This window comes from Microtus pennsylvanicus, chromosome 9 (genome assembly GCF_037038515.1).
Source record: "Microtus pennsylvanicus isolate mMicPen1 chromosome 9, mMicPen1.hap1, whole genome shotgun sequence".
Taxonomy (NCBI): domain Eukaryota; kingdom Metazoa; phylum Chordata; class Mammalia; order Rodentia; family Cricetidae; genus Microtus; species Microtus pennsylvanicus.
The window spans coordinates 39,779,611-39,796,408 of NC_134587.1; the positions used below are offsets into that span (position 1 = coordinate 39,779,611).

General features: G+C 51.8%; 2 protein-coding genes across 2 annotated transcripts; both read right to left on the reverse strand.

Moving 5' to 3' along the window:
- Positions 1–65: 65 nt before the first annotated feature.
- Positions 66–8,881, reverse strand: Ccdc183 (coiled-coil domain containing 183). The gene is made up of 14 exons (XM_075984599.1): positions 8,812–8,881; positions 8,236–8,357; positions 7,745–7,822; positions 7,369–7,536; positions 6,563–6,667; positions 4,840–4,962; positions 3,153–3,278; positions 2,998–3,052; positions 2,458–2,558; positions 1,428–1,588; positions 1,044–1,212; positions 851–961; positions 681–777; positions 66–215 (listed from the first exon to the last, which is right to left on the reverse strand). Exons 1-14 carry the CDS (start codon positions 8,879–8,881, stop codon positions 97–99), a joined length of 1,605 nt encoding a protein of 534 aa, XP_075840714.1. The 3' UTR covers positions 66–96.
- Positions 8,882–12,713: 3,832 nt separating this feature from the next.
- On the reverse strand, positions 12,714–14,865 carry Tmem141 (transmembrane protein 141). The gene is made up of 5 exons (XM_075984428.1): positions 14,772–14,865; positions 14,449–14,515; positions 14,175–14,258; positions 13,919–14,026; positions 12,714–13,192 (listed from the first exon to the last, which is right to left on the reverse strand). Exons 1-5 carry the CDS (start codon positions 14,823–14,825, stop codon positions 13,179–13,181), a joined length of 327 nt encoding a protein of 108 aa, XP_075840543.1. The 5' UTR covers positions 14,826–14,865; the 3' UTR covers positions 12,714–13,178.
- Positions 14,866–16,798: the final 1,933 nt, after the last annotated feature.

The following is a 16,798-nucleotide window of genomic DNA, read 5'->3' on the forward strand; positions in this document are numbered from 1 at the left end:
GCCCCGCCTCCCCGCCCTGAAAGTCCAGGGCTGTTTCTAATTTTCCTAGAGTGGTTATGGAAAAATTTTTATTTGTATACTAAAGCCCGGACAGGGCTACTTTTTCTTCTTTTTGGACATCTTGAGCTTCCCCTCTATCAACCGCTGCCCCTGTTTCTTTATCTCGGCCCGCGAAGGGACGTAGCTATGATCCACGTCGGCAAACTGGAAGGTTTCTGCACAGGCAAAAAAGGAATGACTGGCCCCCTCTTTCCAAAGACCCCCCTGACCCCTCTTTACCCGTTTGCTTTTGCTGCCATGGGCCTTCTGTGTCTGCAGCTCCTCTCAGAGATGGACCAGTGCCTGAAGACTCTGTGATCTGACCCCTGCCCTAAGTCACCCAAGGCCAGGTGCCAAGAAACCAGGATTTGCCAGGATCACCCATACTAGCCGTCCTTCCCCGTTCACCCTACCCTGTCTTTGCGACAGGAATCCCATTAATAGTCTTTATGACCCATCCCATGATATGCCCCTTTGTCTCAAAAAAAAAATCCTCGTAAAGGTTAACCTCTGTCACCTCAATTAAAACCTTTCTCTTTAGCACCCAGTCTGCCAGTATGTTCCAGTCAGACTGAGGTGTGCCATCTCTTGCCTTGAGTTCAGGCTCTATCTAGTTCCTCTTCCCCCATCTAGGGGCTCACCTATCATGTCCTCCTCTTGGTCCTCAAAGGTAATCCTGGTATTATGTTTCTCCTTTAGAGTGGATGATTCCAGGGCATCCCTCACCTTTGTGTCGACCTGCAGGGCAGCACCCTTATCAGCTTGGATAGGACATGGGCTTTGTGGGTACCCTTCCATGGCCCGGGGCTACCTCCTCATCTCTGGTCAGCATTTGCACACGTTCAGCTAGGTATATGAGCTTCCCCTCGCAATACTCCAGCTTGCCATACACATCAAGGGTGTCCGATATTGCTACTTCTTTCTGTAGGCCAGAGGGGCAGCTTGTTTTTCTAGTGTCCCCACATGAGGACCTTATGCAAGCAGCTCCCCGCGAGGGCTGGTACCTGGGTGGCTGGCAAGGTGATGCCGATGAGCCGGATGTAGAGGTTGTCAATACCTGTCTGGATGGCCAGCAGCAGCTGCTGGCTCTTGGTCATGTTGCTGTGGGCCAGCTGGAGCCTTGCTTCTTCCTCTTCTAGCATGTCCTTCATCTTTTTTTCAATCGAATTAAAGCTGGGGAAGAGGTAGGCTTAGCAGTAAGGGTGGGACAGGCAGTACTCAGGGCCCACAGGAGTCCTGAGCCAGGTGTGTCAACTTCAGGGGTTCGTAAATTCAGCTTCAAGCAGGTGGGTCCTTAGCTTTTCTGTGGATGCCCAGGTTTACTGGCTATAGGTATGTGCAGCTACTAACTTGTACTTGTGGGGCCATCCAGCAGCCCCAGAACATACCCAACAGAGCTGGGTATCTGGTGGAATTTGAGCACTGCCTCTTCCAGTTCCAGCTTCTTCATCAGGACTTCCAACTGCATCCGCCGCTCCTCACAATCCTCCATCTGCAGCTCCAGGTTCTCCTCTGTGTTCTTCTGAGCCAGGAAGCGGCCCGCTATGTCCTAAGCAGGGCAGGGAGAAACGGGTGTGGGTCTGAAAGGCAGTAGGGCCTCATAGCCCTGGTTTCTCCTGGGCCCCTCCCGATGGAGAGTACAGCTTTGTGGTACTTGGGGCTCAGTTATGACACTGAATACTTCTGGGTGCTAAGGTTTATGAGGGGCTGGGTAGAAGGGCAACCTGTACATGTCCTTATACATACATAGCTCTCATGACAGGCAGAGGGTAAGTAACTCCATCTATCATGAAGAGACCATGTATCGCCTTCAGTCAAGATGTGGATGGGACCTCAAGGCCTGACAATGGTAACTCAGGTAGGTCTATGACAAAAGGAGGCCAGTTCGCTGTGGCTGTCAAGTTGGGAAGGGGTTCATGCCCTTAGCATTTGAACTTTAAAATTCTAGCAGACTCTGTCCCATGCATGGGGCTGGAGAGATGACTCAGAGATTAAGAGCACTGCCTGCTCTTCCAAAGGCCCTGAGTTCAATTGCCAGCAACCACATGGTGACTCGTAACTGCCTGTAGTAAGATCTGGCGCCCTCTTGAGGAAGAGACTGGTCAGTCGTCTTCATCAGCTTAGACCATGAAACCCAATATGGACAAGTTCAACAGAACCACCATATACGGGCTGCCTGTGCATACTTCAGCATTGCCGGGACATACATTTCGTTCATGTCTTTTCCATTTCTGTCCTGTGCCTAGAATATGGTGAGGACATGCCATCCACATGCCTCAGAAAAGCCCAGACTTGTTCCAGGCTTGGGAGCATCGCGTTTGGGGGCCTCCAAGAGGAGGTTAAGCTTTGTAAACTTTCTACAGAGTACCCCAGGTCCTGGCCTAGCTTAGTCACCCTTCAGGTGTCAGGGAGACTTACCCAGAGGTGGGAGCACTGTACAGCAGACTTGACCCTCTCTACCAAAGTGGTCACTTCTGTCTGGTATTCTATATCTGCTATGGAAGTTTCTTTTTTCCTCACTGGGCAGAGCAGAAAGGGAGGGCCTAGTCAGCATGCAGGAATGGCTACCTGGTGGCTTTAGACACTCTGGCTTCGGAGAAGACACCCAGGGTGTTAGGTGCCCTCGTGTGATCTGTACCTGTATCTGCCCTCTTCAGCCTGACCCTTCAGAGTACCTTGGGAAACTCAAGGACAGAAAAGGACCAGGAGCAACATGGCATCATGTGGCTCTGGGAAGCGGTTCTGATGTCACTGGGCACCTGAGCTCTAGTTGCTAGAGATAGCATCTCTGCAGCCACCTTGTGCCATAGATTCTTCAGGGACAGTCAGGGAGAGGCAGGGGCTGTCTGTCTTCCTCACCCTAGTGACCACTGGTCTCATGATGACATGGCTGGGCAGTCCCAGTCATTGCTGGCTACTGGTGACCTTGGCTGGACAAGGCAAGGAGCTGAAGCTCACCCTTCATGGTATCCATACTCATCAGATTGGAGGGGAAATCCAAGTCCCTTCGGCCCTGATGGGAGAAAGAACCAGGTGAGAACGAGAAATGAAGGGTCCTCCCAGCTCTTCCCCCAAGGAGTGGTGGGTGCCACGGGGCGTGTCTCAAGATGTACACGGCGGTACTTCTCGCTGGTCTCCTTGGTGTGGATCTTGTCAATAAGCTTCTTTTGCTGGTTCAGCCGGTTTTCCCGTGCCCTTCGCTCCTCGATGAAGGTTGCCTCCCCTTGCCTCATGTTCCTCTGGGGACATAGAGAGTCAGTGGGGATATTGTCGCACCGAGGGTCCCCCCAGGGTTCTAAAGCCAGTGGTCAGGTTTTAGTCTTCATATTATTGGACTATAGAAGACCGGCCATTCTTTTCTTCTTACTGGCTCTCACTGTCCTCTTGGGTGCCCCTTTGCCTCTGTGGTGAACACATGCCTACTGACTTTCCTCTCTAGCCCAGGCGCGCTCTCTCCTCTCTCTCTCTCTCTCTCTCTCTCTCTCTCTCTCTCTCTCTCTCTCTCTCATTTCCCCTAGGCCCTTACCTTTCTTTAGTTGCCTCCTGGCCTGTTCCCTTGGAACCCATTAAACTGGATTTAAGATTTAACATATCTAAAAGTAATTCATCCCCTTAATTATCAACCCTAGTCTCTCCTCCATTCTGCTTTTCAGGCTGAAAACTGCCATTCCCCCTCCCTCCCTCTGTCCCTCCTGCTTTCACACCGCCCTATCACCAAAGCTCCCTGTGGTCACCCCTTAGTCTGCTTCTGGCCTCCCCCACTCTACTGCTGGCCTGGCCACACAGCCAGTAGTTCTGCTCCCGCACCTTCTGGCACCTGCAGTTCATGTGTGCCACAATCTGTGATATCTTTCTGTTTGTTTGTTTGTTTCCCAAGACAGAGTTTCTCTGTGTAGCCCCTGGCTGTCCTGGAACTCACTCTGTAGACCAGGCTAGCTTCGAACTAATGGATCAACCCGACTTTGCCTCCCAAGTGTTGGGATCAAAGGCCTGTGGCACCACACCCAGCATAAAGCACAATCTGATCATGTGTCCTTTATCTTCTCTGAGGCTGTAAGACCCTATAGCCTCCAGTGATTCCTGCAGGGAAGTCACATAAATTTCTGTGCACTAATATGTGGCAACAGCCCTGGCTTTTCTGTCCTTTCTCCTTTTGAGCTCTGATTACCCCTGGACTTTGCTGGTCCTTCAGAGCCCATTCAAGCATACTTCCTTGGAAAGCCACCCTGGATGCTTCTGAAATCCTTTGCCTCTGTCGGCCATACTGACCTAGATGTGATGTGGTGGACTACTAGATGAATTGCCCACTTCAGGAGGATGGGAGTTGCTGGCTTTCCTAGTCCTGTCTCCCTAGAGACAGTGATTTTTTTTAAAGAAAAGATTTATTTATTTATTATGTATACAGTGTTCTGTCTGCATGTCTGCCTGCAGGCTAGAAGAGGGTACCAGATATCATTACAGATGGTTGTGAGCCACCATATGGTTGCTGGGAATTGAACTCAGGACCTCTCTGGAAGAGCAGCCAGTGCTCTTAGCCGCTAAGTCATCTCTCCAGCCCTGAGACAGGGATCTTGGTAGTGACAAGGTGAATAGATGCCCACTTTCCTGGCCACCTCTTTTATGGCCTCTGTGCCCAAATTGTCTTTCTCTGTCCCATGGGTGAGCAGATCAGTTGGTAGGGCTAACAATGGATTTCTCCGGTGAGGATGGGTAGTGTAGGCACAGGATGTCCAGATAGGTCCCGAACAAGACAGGATCAGGTGAGCCAGCTACTGATGGTTCCCCAATCCTTGGACTCACCTTGACCTCATCAGTAATCATCATGGCATCTTGGGACATGACGGTCATATCTGACAGCTCCAAGCAGTAGTTGGTTACCAGGTTCTGAAGCTTGTCTAGCTCCATCGGGTAGCCCGCCAGCACCTATCAGGATGGGCAAAGGCAGCCTGGTCATGAAGCCATGGATTCCTTTGGTGCCATCATACCCTATTGCTGGCTTTCCTGAGCCTTCTGCTTCCCTTCCATCCTTCATTCCCAGGCTGTGTGAGCCCTGGAGACAGGATAGGGGTTCTGTCTGTGGCCTAGCCTCTGGGCAAGGCACAGAGCGATCAGGAGAAAGAAGTGTTCTAGTGTGGATAGTCATTGGTGGCCTATGGACACTCACTACCCAGGACAAGAGGATGTGATGACTCAGCAAAGGTACTCTGAAACCCAGGAGGGTTTGCTTGCGGGCATCTTTGGTCTGAAGTGGAACAGAGGGACTTGAAAGATGGGCTTGGAGACAGATAGGGCTCAAAGTGAAGTTCACTTCTGACCAGCTAGTGACGTGATCTTGGGATCACATCTAGCCTTTCTAGGGTAATCCTGACTTTTTTGGAAGGTTTCTGTCAGGGTGGATGGAGAAGATAGCATATTTAGCACAAGGCTAGGTGCATCGATGGCCAAAGAAGCTTAGCTTTTGATATTTTGCTGTTAAAACCGGTACATGCCGAATCTTTGCTGATTTTAAAGAAAATGTGGATATTGGGATTTGTTTCAGGTGTGTTTGTTCTGGAGTGAAAGTCCTACAAAGACTACCCAGGTGAAGGAGTGTGGGGAGGGCTGGACACAGGAAGGAAAGGTGGGCAGGGCCTCCAGTTGAGCCTCCAGCACTAGGGTCAGGTAAGAGGGACAGACCAGAGCATGACGCTGAGATGGCTCAGGGACATGACCCCAGCAGGGAAAAGCTTCTGCATTTGCCCACATTCCAATGAAACATCCCTTTCTCCAGCGAGCCACGCCACTCATTCACCTCCCTTTCTAAGGACTAAAGCACTAGGGATTCCTTCTGGTCACCTTTCCAGGCCGGTCCACCGTGCTGCTTTCCGTACCCTGCTGCCCTGAAGCCCCTTCTCCCCCACTTCCACTGCAGATCTTTGCTCTATGGGAGCCACTGTGGGAGAGTGCTCAGTGAGATTCACGATCATGGTTCCCTGGGATATACAGGGGCCAGAGTCTGCTTCCTCCTGGCTTCCAATACAGAAAAAGCAGGGTAGCCAAAGAGGGCAGGGAGATGTGCGTCCAGCATATTTTTGGAGGTGGAAAAGGAATCTTGAACCATGTTAAGGGACTCACTGGGAAGGGAGTATCACTCATCTCTGACCCTCAAAGACCCAAACTAAACTAGTTAGTATGTGAAAGAATTCTGTGGTTTTTGTGATGTGATGTGATGTGTGTGTGTGTGTGTGTGTGTGTGTGTGTGTGTGTGATGATTTGCATCTGTTTTTGAGACAGGGTCTCGCTGTGTAGCCCAGACTGTCCTGGAATATGTAATCTTCCCGTTTTAGCCTCTTGAGTTCTGAGATCACAGACCTGTGGTACCATGCCCAGGCTTAAGCCCAAATAATAGGCGCACCCCATAATATGTTTGTGTGGAACAACAAAAATGAAGTTCTCTAAGGAATGTTCCCACACACTTTTTTGAGCCACTTTGCAGGCTGTGTGGAAGAGATTGGAGGCGGGGCTCCCTGGGGGCGGGGCTCACCTTCTTAAGGTAGTCCAGCAGGTCTGAGTACAGCATGTGGATGTTCCGGCTGGTGGTAATCTTGAGCGTGGTCTTTTCAATGTTGTTCTCCAGCTGGCGGATAATCTGATGGCAGTGGTGGAGTTGGATCACTGAAAAGGCTTGGTAACAAGACCCACCTCCCCAGAACCTCAGATCAGGTGTGAAGGGGCAGAACCCTGATCAGGAGGACACCGGTTGGGGGATGGGTGTGGGGGGCTGGGCTTTCACACAAGGGTGTCGGGCTCCCTTAGTTCTGCCCCTGGCACCAGGTCCTGCAGGTGAAGTTATTGTACATCTTATCCACCCAGTCACCATGTATAAAATGGCTTTGATTCCCACTTCATGTTTACAGCTGTATGATAAAACATTACCTCAAGACATCGGTTTCCTGCTCCTTGTTAGTAAATTTTCCTGTTTGTACACAGCCATGTAAGGGCACAAACTAGCCAAAAGGTCCTGCCCATCCGCAGATCCCACCCTTCTGATGTAACCCCACCCTTCTGTTGGGGGCCAATCTCACCTGTTAGAGTTTTTTTTTTTCTCTTACAAAGACCCTCACCCTTACAAAGGAGACGCCCTTCCAGCAGAACCCCGCCTAATTAGCGATCCAGCCCTGATACAGAGGCCCTGTCTGAAGGCAGGACTTCGTCCCCTTTCCAGACATCTCCACATCCTCTGGCATAGAACCACCCTTTCGGAATCCCGCTCGCTGAGTCCCGCCTCTCCTGGAAAGCTCCAGTGCAAAGTCGGATGCTCTCCGCTGCCCCCGCCGGGTCCCCTGGCACCTGCAGCAACTTTAGCTCATCTTTCGTGGCATCAGGCTGGTTCCGCAGACTGGTCAGCTCCAGCTGCAAGCTCTCCAGCTTCTGTCCCCGTAGCCGAGCCAGATGGACCAGTACGTTGTGTGCATTCACACGGTCGAAGACGTACTTGCGCAGCTTCTCCCGAGCCACCTGGGTCAGGGAGGGCGTCCGCGCGTGGATGCGAGAGGGAGCGCCGCTGGGACCCCAGGAAGGCTGTGAGTCAGGGACCCGCGGCTGCCCCACGGGGAGCAGGAGGTGGGAACTCACTATGCCTTCCCGCCGGCCTCATTACATTTATTGTAGGCGGGTCTCGGGGACTGGGACAGAAAGGGGCAAGGGGTCATTTCTGCTTCGTTACCTCCATAGAACAACGGCGGTGTGCCAGCCTCATAGACACGTCCTTCCCGCAGGCTTTGGAGATGGTCCGCTGATCATACTGTGGAGCGGCGGTGGCTGAGCCAGGAGCCTGGCCCTTTTGCATTCCCCTGGGCACTGATGTACTCAGACATATCCCCCTGCGCCTCTTACTCGCAGCTAATCCAGCAAGGAGACCGTTGGTCCTGGGACCCCTGAGCAGAGCGCACAGGATCCCTCTAGGGCCATCCCTGCTCCAGTGTGATGAGGTCCGGAAAGGAGGTCAGAGAGCCCAAGGAGTCCCGTGGTACTATGGAGTACCTGCAGGTACTAAGCACTCTGGGTGGGTATTGGGGAACCTGCCCTGGACACCAGTCACAAAAGTACCCATCCCTGCAGCCCTTCTGGGCCAGAGAAAGGGGTAGGGCGTGTGCACGTGTTAAGTGAACCGCCACTTCTTATCCCCAGACTGCGAAGGGGGTGGGGCTTTTGCACCTTCTTAGCCAAAGCCCACTCCTGGGCCCCTTGACGGAGGTTGCTGCGCAGGAGGCCTAGTGTAGCCTTGTTCTGTGCCTTCTTCTCCTTCACGCCCTGGATCTGGAGCGCCCGACATTGTTCTGAAGGTGATGGAGGGAACAAGATTACCAGACGGTGGGCTAAAGGACTGGCTGAGAATTCCAGCAAAGCATCCAGAGAGGCTCGTGGAATGCGGCATTGCCTCCACGACCATTTATTTCCCCTTCCCTGGAAGACACCGGCTTCCCTGCTCAAATGGTAATCTACAAGGCTCTCCAGGGATGGATGCTGGGCAGTAAAGAGGGTGAGGCTGAGACCAGGGATGGGGAACCCTTGTCTCTTTCACAGCTCCTAGCCTAGAATCATGTCGATCTCTCCTCAGTCCCTCCAACTTTGGAACAAGATTGTGGTAAATGCACAAATCTCACAAAAGCTCCCCCCTCCCCCTCACATGGCAGGCCCTTCTGGAACTTTTGCCCAAGGGAGCCTTGGTGGGTTGTGGGATGACAAGCTGCCTACTAGCAGGCCAGAGTGGCAGTCCCCAGTGTGGCTCACCCTGGAGCCGAGTGATGGTCCTTAGCTCCTGTATCTGTGCTTCTACAGCTGCTTCATTGTGAATCTTCATGGTGGGGCCCTAAAGGTCCTCCAAGAGTCCTGTGTGCCTCTCAGCCTCCCTGCTCACAACTGAGCCTAAGTTGAGATTGTCCTCGGAATTTCAGGTCATTGTGATGGGACTAAGGTTCTCAATGCCCAGAGAACCCTGGAATTCCATCCTTTCAGATTTCATTCTCAAGGTCACCCCTGGGTGCTTGCTCTGAGGGAAATGAGTCCTGAGGCTGCTGCTTCAGGGGTTCCATTGGACACCAAAGACCTCTTGGTAGTGAGCAATCTGTGTACCCAGCACCCCACCTTCTTGTTCTCTCCCCTGCTCTCGGGGCCACAGAGCGCTCGACTGTGCCTCCTACATCTAACCTCAATGTCAGTGCTTGGGGAGACCTCTCTCTCCAACCCATACTCCTAGTTCAAAGCCCGGGCACTGGGTGACCTAGCGCCCCACCCCAGCTTCTGCCCAGCACTGTTCTATGTCTTCCAACTTTTCCAGACCTGTGCTGGCCCTGTCTGGTGCCACCCCACTTGACTCCTGCCTCCCTCAGCCCCCTGGATCTTGGGTCCCCAATTATTGGCAGGGACAAGACCACACATCTACACCATACCCCTTCCCTTAGAGCAGTGTGCTAGCAGTCGGCGGCAGCCCAGCACACCATGGGGGCTGCATAACTCAGTACCAGTGGGGAGCTTACTCTTCTGCAGGCGGCTGTTCTTCAGTCTGGGAATAGAAGGCTAGGTCAGGGTGTTGCATGGCTGCTTCTTCTGCTGTGTCTCCCCTCGGCTGTAGATGCTTTCTGCGCCTGTGATCTCATGCGGTTGTCCCACTGTACCAGTCTGTGTCCTAATCTCCTCTTATAAGGATGCCAGGAAGACTGGATTGGTCCCCATGGCATCAGTCAGCCCTAATCACTGTATTAAAGGGCTCATCTCCAATGGCTGCTTTCTGAGGTCCTGTGGGTTAGGACTTCAGTGGATGGATTTTGGGGGTTATGGAGTCAGCACATGTGTCTAACACAGGACACATCTGTGTTCTCTCCCCATGTCCTCTCACACGGATCCTTTGCCATTCAGCCACTTTTCTGTCTAGTCTAAACTCTGCGGTCACCCCTTGCCTCCCTTCTGGTCAACGCCTCATTCTCAAGAGGGCTGGAAGGACCTGACATGGCCACGGCCGCTCACCTTACCTCCCTAGCTTTTGGTGGCCCAGCTTGGTGTCCAGCTGAGGCAGAGGCAAATTATAGCCCCTAGGATTGGCTCTTTCTTTTCCCTCAGATACAGAACTCCTGAATTTTAGTGGAGCAAATAAATGGCTGTCCAGAGTAAGGCTGCCTTCCTGGGTTTCCTTCCGATTGATGTACCATGTGACTTAGTTCTGGCCAGTGCTGTGTATACAGACACGGGCAGAAGAACTGTCTTCTTCCCCCTTTTTTCCTTCTGTTAAATGGGATGATGACGCAGTGTCTGGAGCTGGTGGAGCTGCCCGGCATGATGAGCTAGATTGAGAAGTGGGGGCCATTACAACAGGAAAGAGACTGAAGGACGCCTGGGTCCCTGACCCCCAGAAGAGCTCTTAAAACAATGCTGGGGATTGAAGATGGCGTGTCCTCCAAAGCTAAACTCATGCTGGGGTTTATACCCCACCCCCAGTGTGAGGTTTTAAGAGGGTAGGAAACAGGGCTTTTGAGAGATTATTAGAATTTAAGTTACCAGGGTAGAGCCACCATGGTCAAACCTCGATGGTTTTATAGGAAAGAGGAAGCAACATGTATGTTCTGTTTCTGACCGTGTAATGACCTGTGATGTTTCTGGACTCTGCCAGAATGACAGCCACCACTAGGTGGCTGCTGGACCTTTGACCTCCAGAACCGAGGGTTAAAACAAGTTTTTTTTTTAATATATATATTTATTATGTATACAATATTCTGTGTGTATGCCTGCAGGCCAGCAGAGGGCACCAGACCCCATTATAGATGGTTGTGAGCCACCATGAGGTTGCTGGGAATTGAACTCAGGACCTTTGGAAGAAGCAGGCAATGCTCTTAACCTCTGAGCCACTTCTCCAGCCCTTGGTTTGTTTTTTTTTTGTGTGTGTGTTTTTGTTTTTGTTTTTTTAGTTGGGCAGGCAGAGGCTGGCAGGTCTTTGTGAGTTCAAGGCCAGCCTGGTCTACAAAATGAGTTCCAGGACAGCTAGGACCGTTACACAGAGAAACCCTGACTGGAAAAACAAAACATTTTTTTAAAATTATAATCTGCCCAAGTCTGTGGTATGTTGTTGGCAACAGGACAGGCACTGATAGACCATCTACCTCGGTTTCTATAAGAAAACTAACTTGGCTCAAGCTTCGACTATGAGAGAGGCCTGCTGCCACTCCGCCCACTGATTTGTTCCCACAGACATCCAGTTGACAAGCTCAGTAGAGGTGCAGGAGCTGGCCAAGGCCAAGTCTTTGTGCTCCTAGGATACCAAGGTTGGGACAATCTCTGTTTGTTTGTTGTTGTTGTTTTTTAAACAGGGCTTGTTGGTGTGGGTGGTCTCCTTCCTCCCCAAGACATTTCCTTTGGAGCTTTGCTGCTTGTTCCTTCTTGGAGAAGGGGCTTCACTGATGCCAAGCAGGTGGGCACGACTCATGCCCCTACCTGGCCTCTGACTGCTCCTACCTCTGTTCTGCTCCTCTGGTAGACTTCCAGGAGGATAGGCATTGGTGTAACTACATGGCCCAGATGGCTGGAAGAAACATCCAGTTCTGGGGCTCTACATTTGGAACTTCTGCATATCCTCCAAGATCAGCCGTACAGCATGATCACATCTTCTCACTCCTTACATTGTTTGTTTCTGTTTTCTGGAGACAGAGTTTCTCTGTAGCTTTAGCTGTCCTGGAACTCACTCTGTAAACCAGGCTGGCCTCGAACACACAGATATCGGCCTGTTTGTTTTTTCTTGAGATAGGGTTTCTCTGTGTAGCCCTGGCTGTCCTAGAACTTGCTCTGTAGATCAGGCTGGCCTCAAACTCAGAGATCTGCCTGTGTCTGCCTCCCCAATTCAGGGAGTAAAGGCGTGTGCCACCACTGCCTGGGCTTTCTTTTTTTTTTTTTAAGTATTTATTTATTTATTTATTTATGCAATATTCTTTCTGTGTGTATGCCTGAAGGCCAGAAGAGGGCACCATTACAGATGGTTGTGAGCCACCATGTGGTTGCTGGGAATTGAACTCAGGACCTTTGGAAGAGCAGGCAATGCTCTTAACCACTGAGCCATCTCTCCAGCCCCGCCTGGGCTTTCTTTTTACTATTACACCTGTATTTCTTTCTCTTTTTTAAAAAAATATTTATTGGGGCCGGGCGGTGGTGACGCATGCCTTTAATCCCAGCACTCGGGAGGCAGAGGCAGGTGGATCTCTGTGAGTTCGAGACCAGCCTGGTCTACAAGAGCTAGTTCCAGGACAGGCTCCAAAACCACAGAGAAACCCTGTCTTGAAAAAAAACCAAAAAAAAAAAATTTTATTGATTGATTATGTGTACAGCCTTCCTTCCATGTGTGCCTGCAAGCCAGAAGGGGGCGCCAGGTCTCATTATAGATGGCTGTGAGCCACCATGTGGTTGCTGGGAATTGAACTCAGGACCTCTGGAAGAGCAGTCAGTGCTCTTAACCACTGAGCCATCTCTCCAGCCCCTACACCTGTATTTCTTTTGTGTGTGCCTGTGTATGTATAACGGGAACCCACACACCACAGTAGAGATTAGTTGTTACTCTTCCCACCACGTGGTTCTTGGGGATTAAACTCAGCAGGCTTAGCAGCGGGCACTCTACCACGGAACAACCTCACCAACTGGTTTAATTGCTTCAGAGCTCAGGTAGGAAAAGGACAAGCCGTTTATTAGTTACAACCCTTCGCAATTCTCAGAAGAGGGACCCCCAAAGCACCAGAGAAAATAGAGAAGTCTCTCTTGCCACGTGCAGGCTGCTGCCCCACAGCTGTGAGCAACAGAATACAATCCTCTCTGAGACACTGACTTCTTGCTGCTCTGGAGGATACTCCCCCACCCCACCCCACCCCCATCCCTTGTCTTCCAAGCCCTTTTCTGAGCTAAACTCCTGGGCGAGTCCTAGAACTGGTTGTCAGGCAGGCCTGCCTAAACACACGTGTGGGGGACAGGTGATACTCAAGAGCGTGTGTGCGTGCGTGTGTGTGTGTGTGTGTGTGTGTGTGTGTGTTTGGCAAGGTAGGAAGGACCAGCCTGGAGTTAGTGTTGCAGTCTGTGTTCCAGGATTCCCCTCTTCAGATCCTCCACACCCTAAGCAGCCAGAGCTCGTTCTAGTTGTGATGATCTGTAGGAGGCAAAAGGAGACAGCTGGATTCACGTCTGTGGGTTTTTCTGTTTTTGTTTCGTTTTTGATTTTTTTTTTGAGACAGGGTTTCTCTGTGTAACAGTCCTAGCTGTCCTAGAACTCGCTTTGTAGACCAGGCTGGCCTCGAACTCACAGAGATCCACCTGCCTCTGCCTCCCAAGTGCTGGGATTGAAGGTGTGTGCCACCAACCACCTGGCCTATGTCTGGTTTTTGAGGGGTCCTGATCCTGTTCTATCATGAGAAAAACAGAGCTCCTGTCAGATGTGGTTAAACAGACTTATAATCCCAAGCCTAGGAGGTGGAAGCAGGGATTCAAGGCTAGCCTGGGTGATGGATGGACCCTTTCTCAGAAAAACAAAAAAACAAAAAAACCTGAGTTCTGTAACAAGGACAAGCAGGCCTGAGGCCCACCAACTTGGTATCAGATTCAGGGTCTGAGTCCTAGACACTCCTCTGAGTTGTTGGGCTAACTGCTGTGCCCTGTCCCACACCTTACAAGGCCCTTCCTTCTGTCTCAGGGTCACCCTAGTTTCCTAGCTCCTCCTCCAGGAGGAGCTGCTCAGTCTTTGTTGTTCTTGAGGCTTCTAGCCTCAGCCCCTCAAGGGGGAAGCAAGACTAGCCGGAGGGAAGGGACCAGTCTATCACTTGAGTCCCGTGAGCTCGTCTTCCTGAAACGTCTTGCTGCCCCTTTGGGGCCCTCTCACCTGTGTTCATGTCTTTGGGGAGTTGACCTGTCTCCAGGAAGATCCAGAGATCTCTGCATTTCTGAGACTCCGTTTTTGTTACTTTGTAGCTGGCCACAGATCCTACAACTGGAGGGCGGGAAGCAGGAGGGTGGTGAGTTGGGGGACCTTAGCCCCTGCACGTTTTACAAGGGGACCAGGCACAAGCTACTTCTGGGCAGACAGGGTGGGTAGGGCTCCAGCCAAAACAGGACGGTACCCACTACGGAGTACTCACTAGCAGACACCAGCAAGCTCCACTGCACAGGGTATGCAAACTTCCGCTTAATGAACAGCTGCAGGCCGAAAGTCACACCAGTGCCTGCCGAGAGCCAAGAAATCATTGGTCAGCTTGCAAGGCGATGGTCTTAGTGTCCACTGCACCTGCAGTGCAGGCAAGATGACGTGGCGCCACCTTGTGGACAGACAGGACGGGACAGTAGGATACAGTTTTTTTTTCCCTTTAAGGTGTGTTCTTTTTTTGTGTCCCAAGATCCCTGGAACCAGCCTACCTGTGACAAAGGTGAAAACGCCCTTCATGAAGGCGTTCGACTGGCACGCGGCATATTCCTCGAGCCCCTGGGATGGAGGTGGTGGTGTTCATGGCTCAGTTCCCTTTCCTCCCCTCCTGCTCCTCCTTTGGGCGTGACCTGGTTTGGAGAGGGACACTGGGGACCGGATATATCCCACCCTCTCCTAAACTCCTTCAGCGTCTCTATCCCCAAGGCAGGAGGGTCCCCGCTCCGCCACTCCATGAAGGAGCTCCCCCTGCCTGTAGACTGCTTCAGGTCAGCTGCTGAGAACTAGATCCAGTACCCCAGGCCAGCCTTCTCACCGGGTGCTTGGCGGCCACTGCGTCATCCACTCGGGACAGGCCCAAATTCACCATGGTTGGTCAGGTTCCGCCAGAGAGGACAGTCACACTGGGGGCGGGGTGGAGCCTAAGACTCGAGCCTGCGCAGAGCGTAGGAGAGAGGGTCAGGTCCCCGAATCCCTGGTCTGAGGGGAGGAACCAAGATGAGCTCACCACGTGGGCGGAGCGGGGAGGCTGTAGGTCTCGTACTGGCTGGTACGGGTCTTGGAGTTGAGCTTGGGGTTTTGTGACCCTGAAAGCAGCCCTGGCTTTCGTCACTCCTTCAAGAGCGCAGTGGTCGTTTTAACTACATGAGCCGGGGCTTTGCTTTAAGACTACAATGGAGTAGAGACTTGGAATTGCAGAAATTCAATTGAGCCCTTTTTTGGTGCCTGTTCTGTGTCAGGGCCTGGAGTCTTACGGAGGAGTCCATAGAGCTAGGCTGGCTGTCCACAGGTCAGAAGGTACTGGCTGGACAGGGAGAGGTCAGGACATCCAGGAGGCTCCCAGAGGGGAGCTGGTGAGCTGAGCCTCCTCGAGAGTATGAGCCAGGAGTAGAGGACGATCGGATGGGATGCGAAAAAGAACTCTGGGAACTGCCTGATACTGACCTTGCCAACCAAGGACTAAGGACAGAGCTAGGGGCAGAGAGGGGCAGTAGGTATGTTTCAGGGAAGGCAATGGTTTGTGTGACTTACCGTGGAGTGTCCCCGCAGATCCCTCACCCCAGATTGGAAGCCCTGTCGGTGGCAGAGCCTGATTGTCTGGCAGGACTCAGGTGTAATGGCATTTCATTTGTATTTTAATAAATAAAGCTTGCCTGAAGATCAGAGAATAAAACAGCCCCCCTTCCTTCCCCTCCCCCAGGTCAGCCTTACAGACCAGGCAGTGGTAGTGCACACCTTTAGTTCCAGTAGCCACAGTAACTTGCCATAGAAGCCGGGCGGTGCATGCCTTTAATCCCAGAAATAGAGAGGATTATACAATGGGAGAGACAGCTCTCAGACACAGTCTCATTCTGAAATTTCTGGAGGCAGGATGGCCATTTGGGTTTTTATTAATCGTGCATCAATATGGGTTGGGCTCAGAGACTGTGGACAGCAGGTTTGGGTGGGGTTGGGGTTTGCCAGGTGTTTATGCCTGGGTGAAAAGTGTGTTGAGGATCTGGCTGTGGTGTGTACCCAAGTCATCTTAGCATGGAGGAGGTGAAGGCGGGATGATTGTGAGTTCGAGGTCAGCTGGGCTAAACTTGTGGGCCTGTTTCAGGGAGACGGGAGGGGAGGGGGTCTGGACTCAGGCCTTTGTGGTTGCATGGCAAGCACTTTAAAGACTCAGCTATGTATGTCTGTGTGGGTGTGCACACTTGTATGTAGGTGATATGTCTGTGTGTGGGTGTGCATGCACTTATATAGGTGATATGTCTGTGTGTGGGTGTGTGTGCATGTGTGTAGGTGATATGTCTGTGTGGGTGTGTGCATGCACATATATAGGTGATATGTCTGTGGGTGTGTGTGCATGTGTGTAGGTGATATGTCTGTGTGGGTGTGTATGCATGTATGTAGGTGGTATGTCTGTGTGTATGCATGTATGTAGGTGCCTGCATAGGTCAGAAAAGAGTATTGGATCCCCTGAATCCAAGTTACAGGCATCTAGGAGAGGCCTGATATGGGTGCTGGGAACTGAACTCCAGTCCTCTATAAGAGTAGTAAATGCTCTTAGCTACTGAGCCATCGCTTCAGCACCCTCCCCCATTTCTTTCTCCTCACCTCTTTCTCCTCCTCTTTTTTTTTCTTGCTTCCCCCCGACCCCCAAACAAGGGTCTCTGTATAGTCCTGGCTGTCCTGGAACGTGCTCTGTAGACCATGCTGGCCTCACTCGAGGTCCCCCTGCCTCTGCCTCCTGAATGCTGGGGTTAAAGGTGTGCGCCTCCCTCACCCGGCAAAGGACTGATAATCGAGTGCTGGAGAGAAGACTCAGCAGTCAAGCGCACTGGCTGTTCTTGCAGAGAA

What these genes read in the sequence shown, in the direction of transcription:
- Ccdc183 (XM_075984599.1), bottom strand. Translation starts at nt 8,881, where the DNA reads ATGAAGATTCACAATGAAGCAGCTGTAGAAGCACAGATACAGGAGCTA. An exon ending in AGTGGGCTTTGGCTAAGAAG is followed by an intron (nt 7,823 to 8,235) that starts GTGCAAAAGCCC and finishes GCCGCTCCACAG; the next exon opens with TATGATCAGCGGACCATCTC. An exon ending in CCAAGAGGAGGACATGATAG is followed by an intron (nt 216 to 680) that starts GTGAGCCCCTAG and finishes TTGCCTGTGCAG; the next exon opens with AAACCTTCCAGTTTGCCGAC.
- Tmem141 (XM_075984428.1), bottom strand. Translation starts at nt 14,825, where the DNA reads ATGGTGAATTTGGGCCTGTCCCGAGTGGATGACGCAGTGGCCGCCAAG. An exon ending in CGTTTTCACCTTTGTCACAG is followed by an intron (nt 14,259 to 14,448) that starts GTAGGCTGGTTC and finishes GGCTCTCGGCAG; the next exon opens with GCACTGGTGTGACTTTCGGC. An exon ending in GAGCTTGCTGGTGTCTGCTA is followed by an intron (nt 14,027 to 14,174) that starts GTGAGTACTCCG and finishes CCCGCCCTCCAG; the next exon opens with TTGTAGGATCTGTGGCCAGC.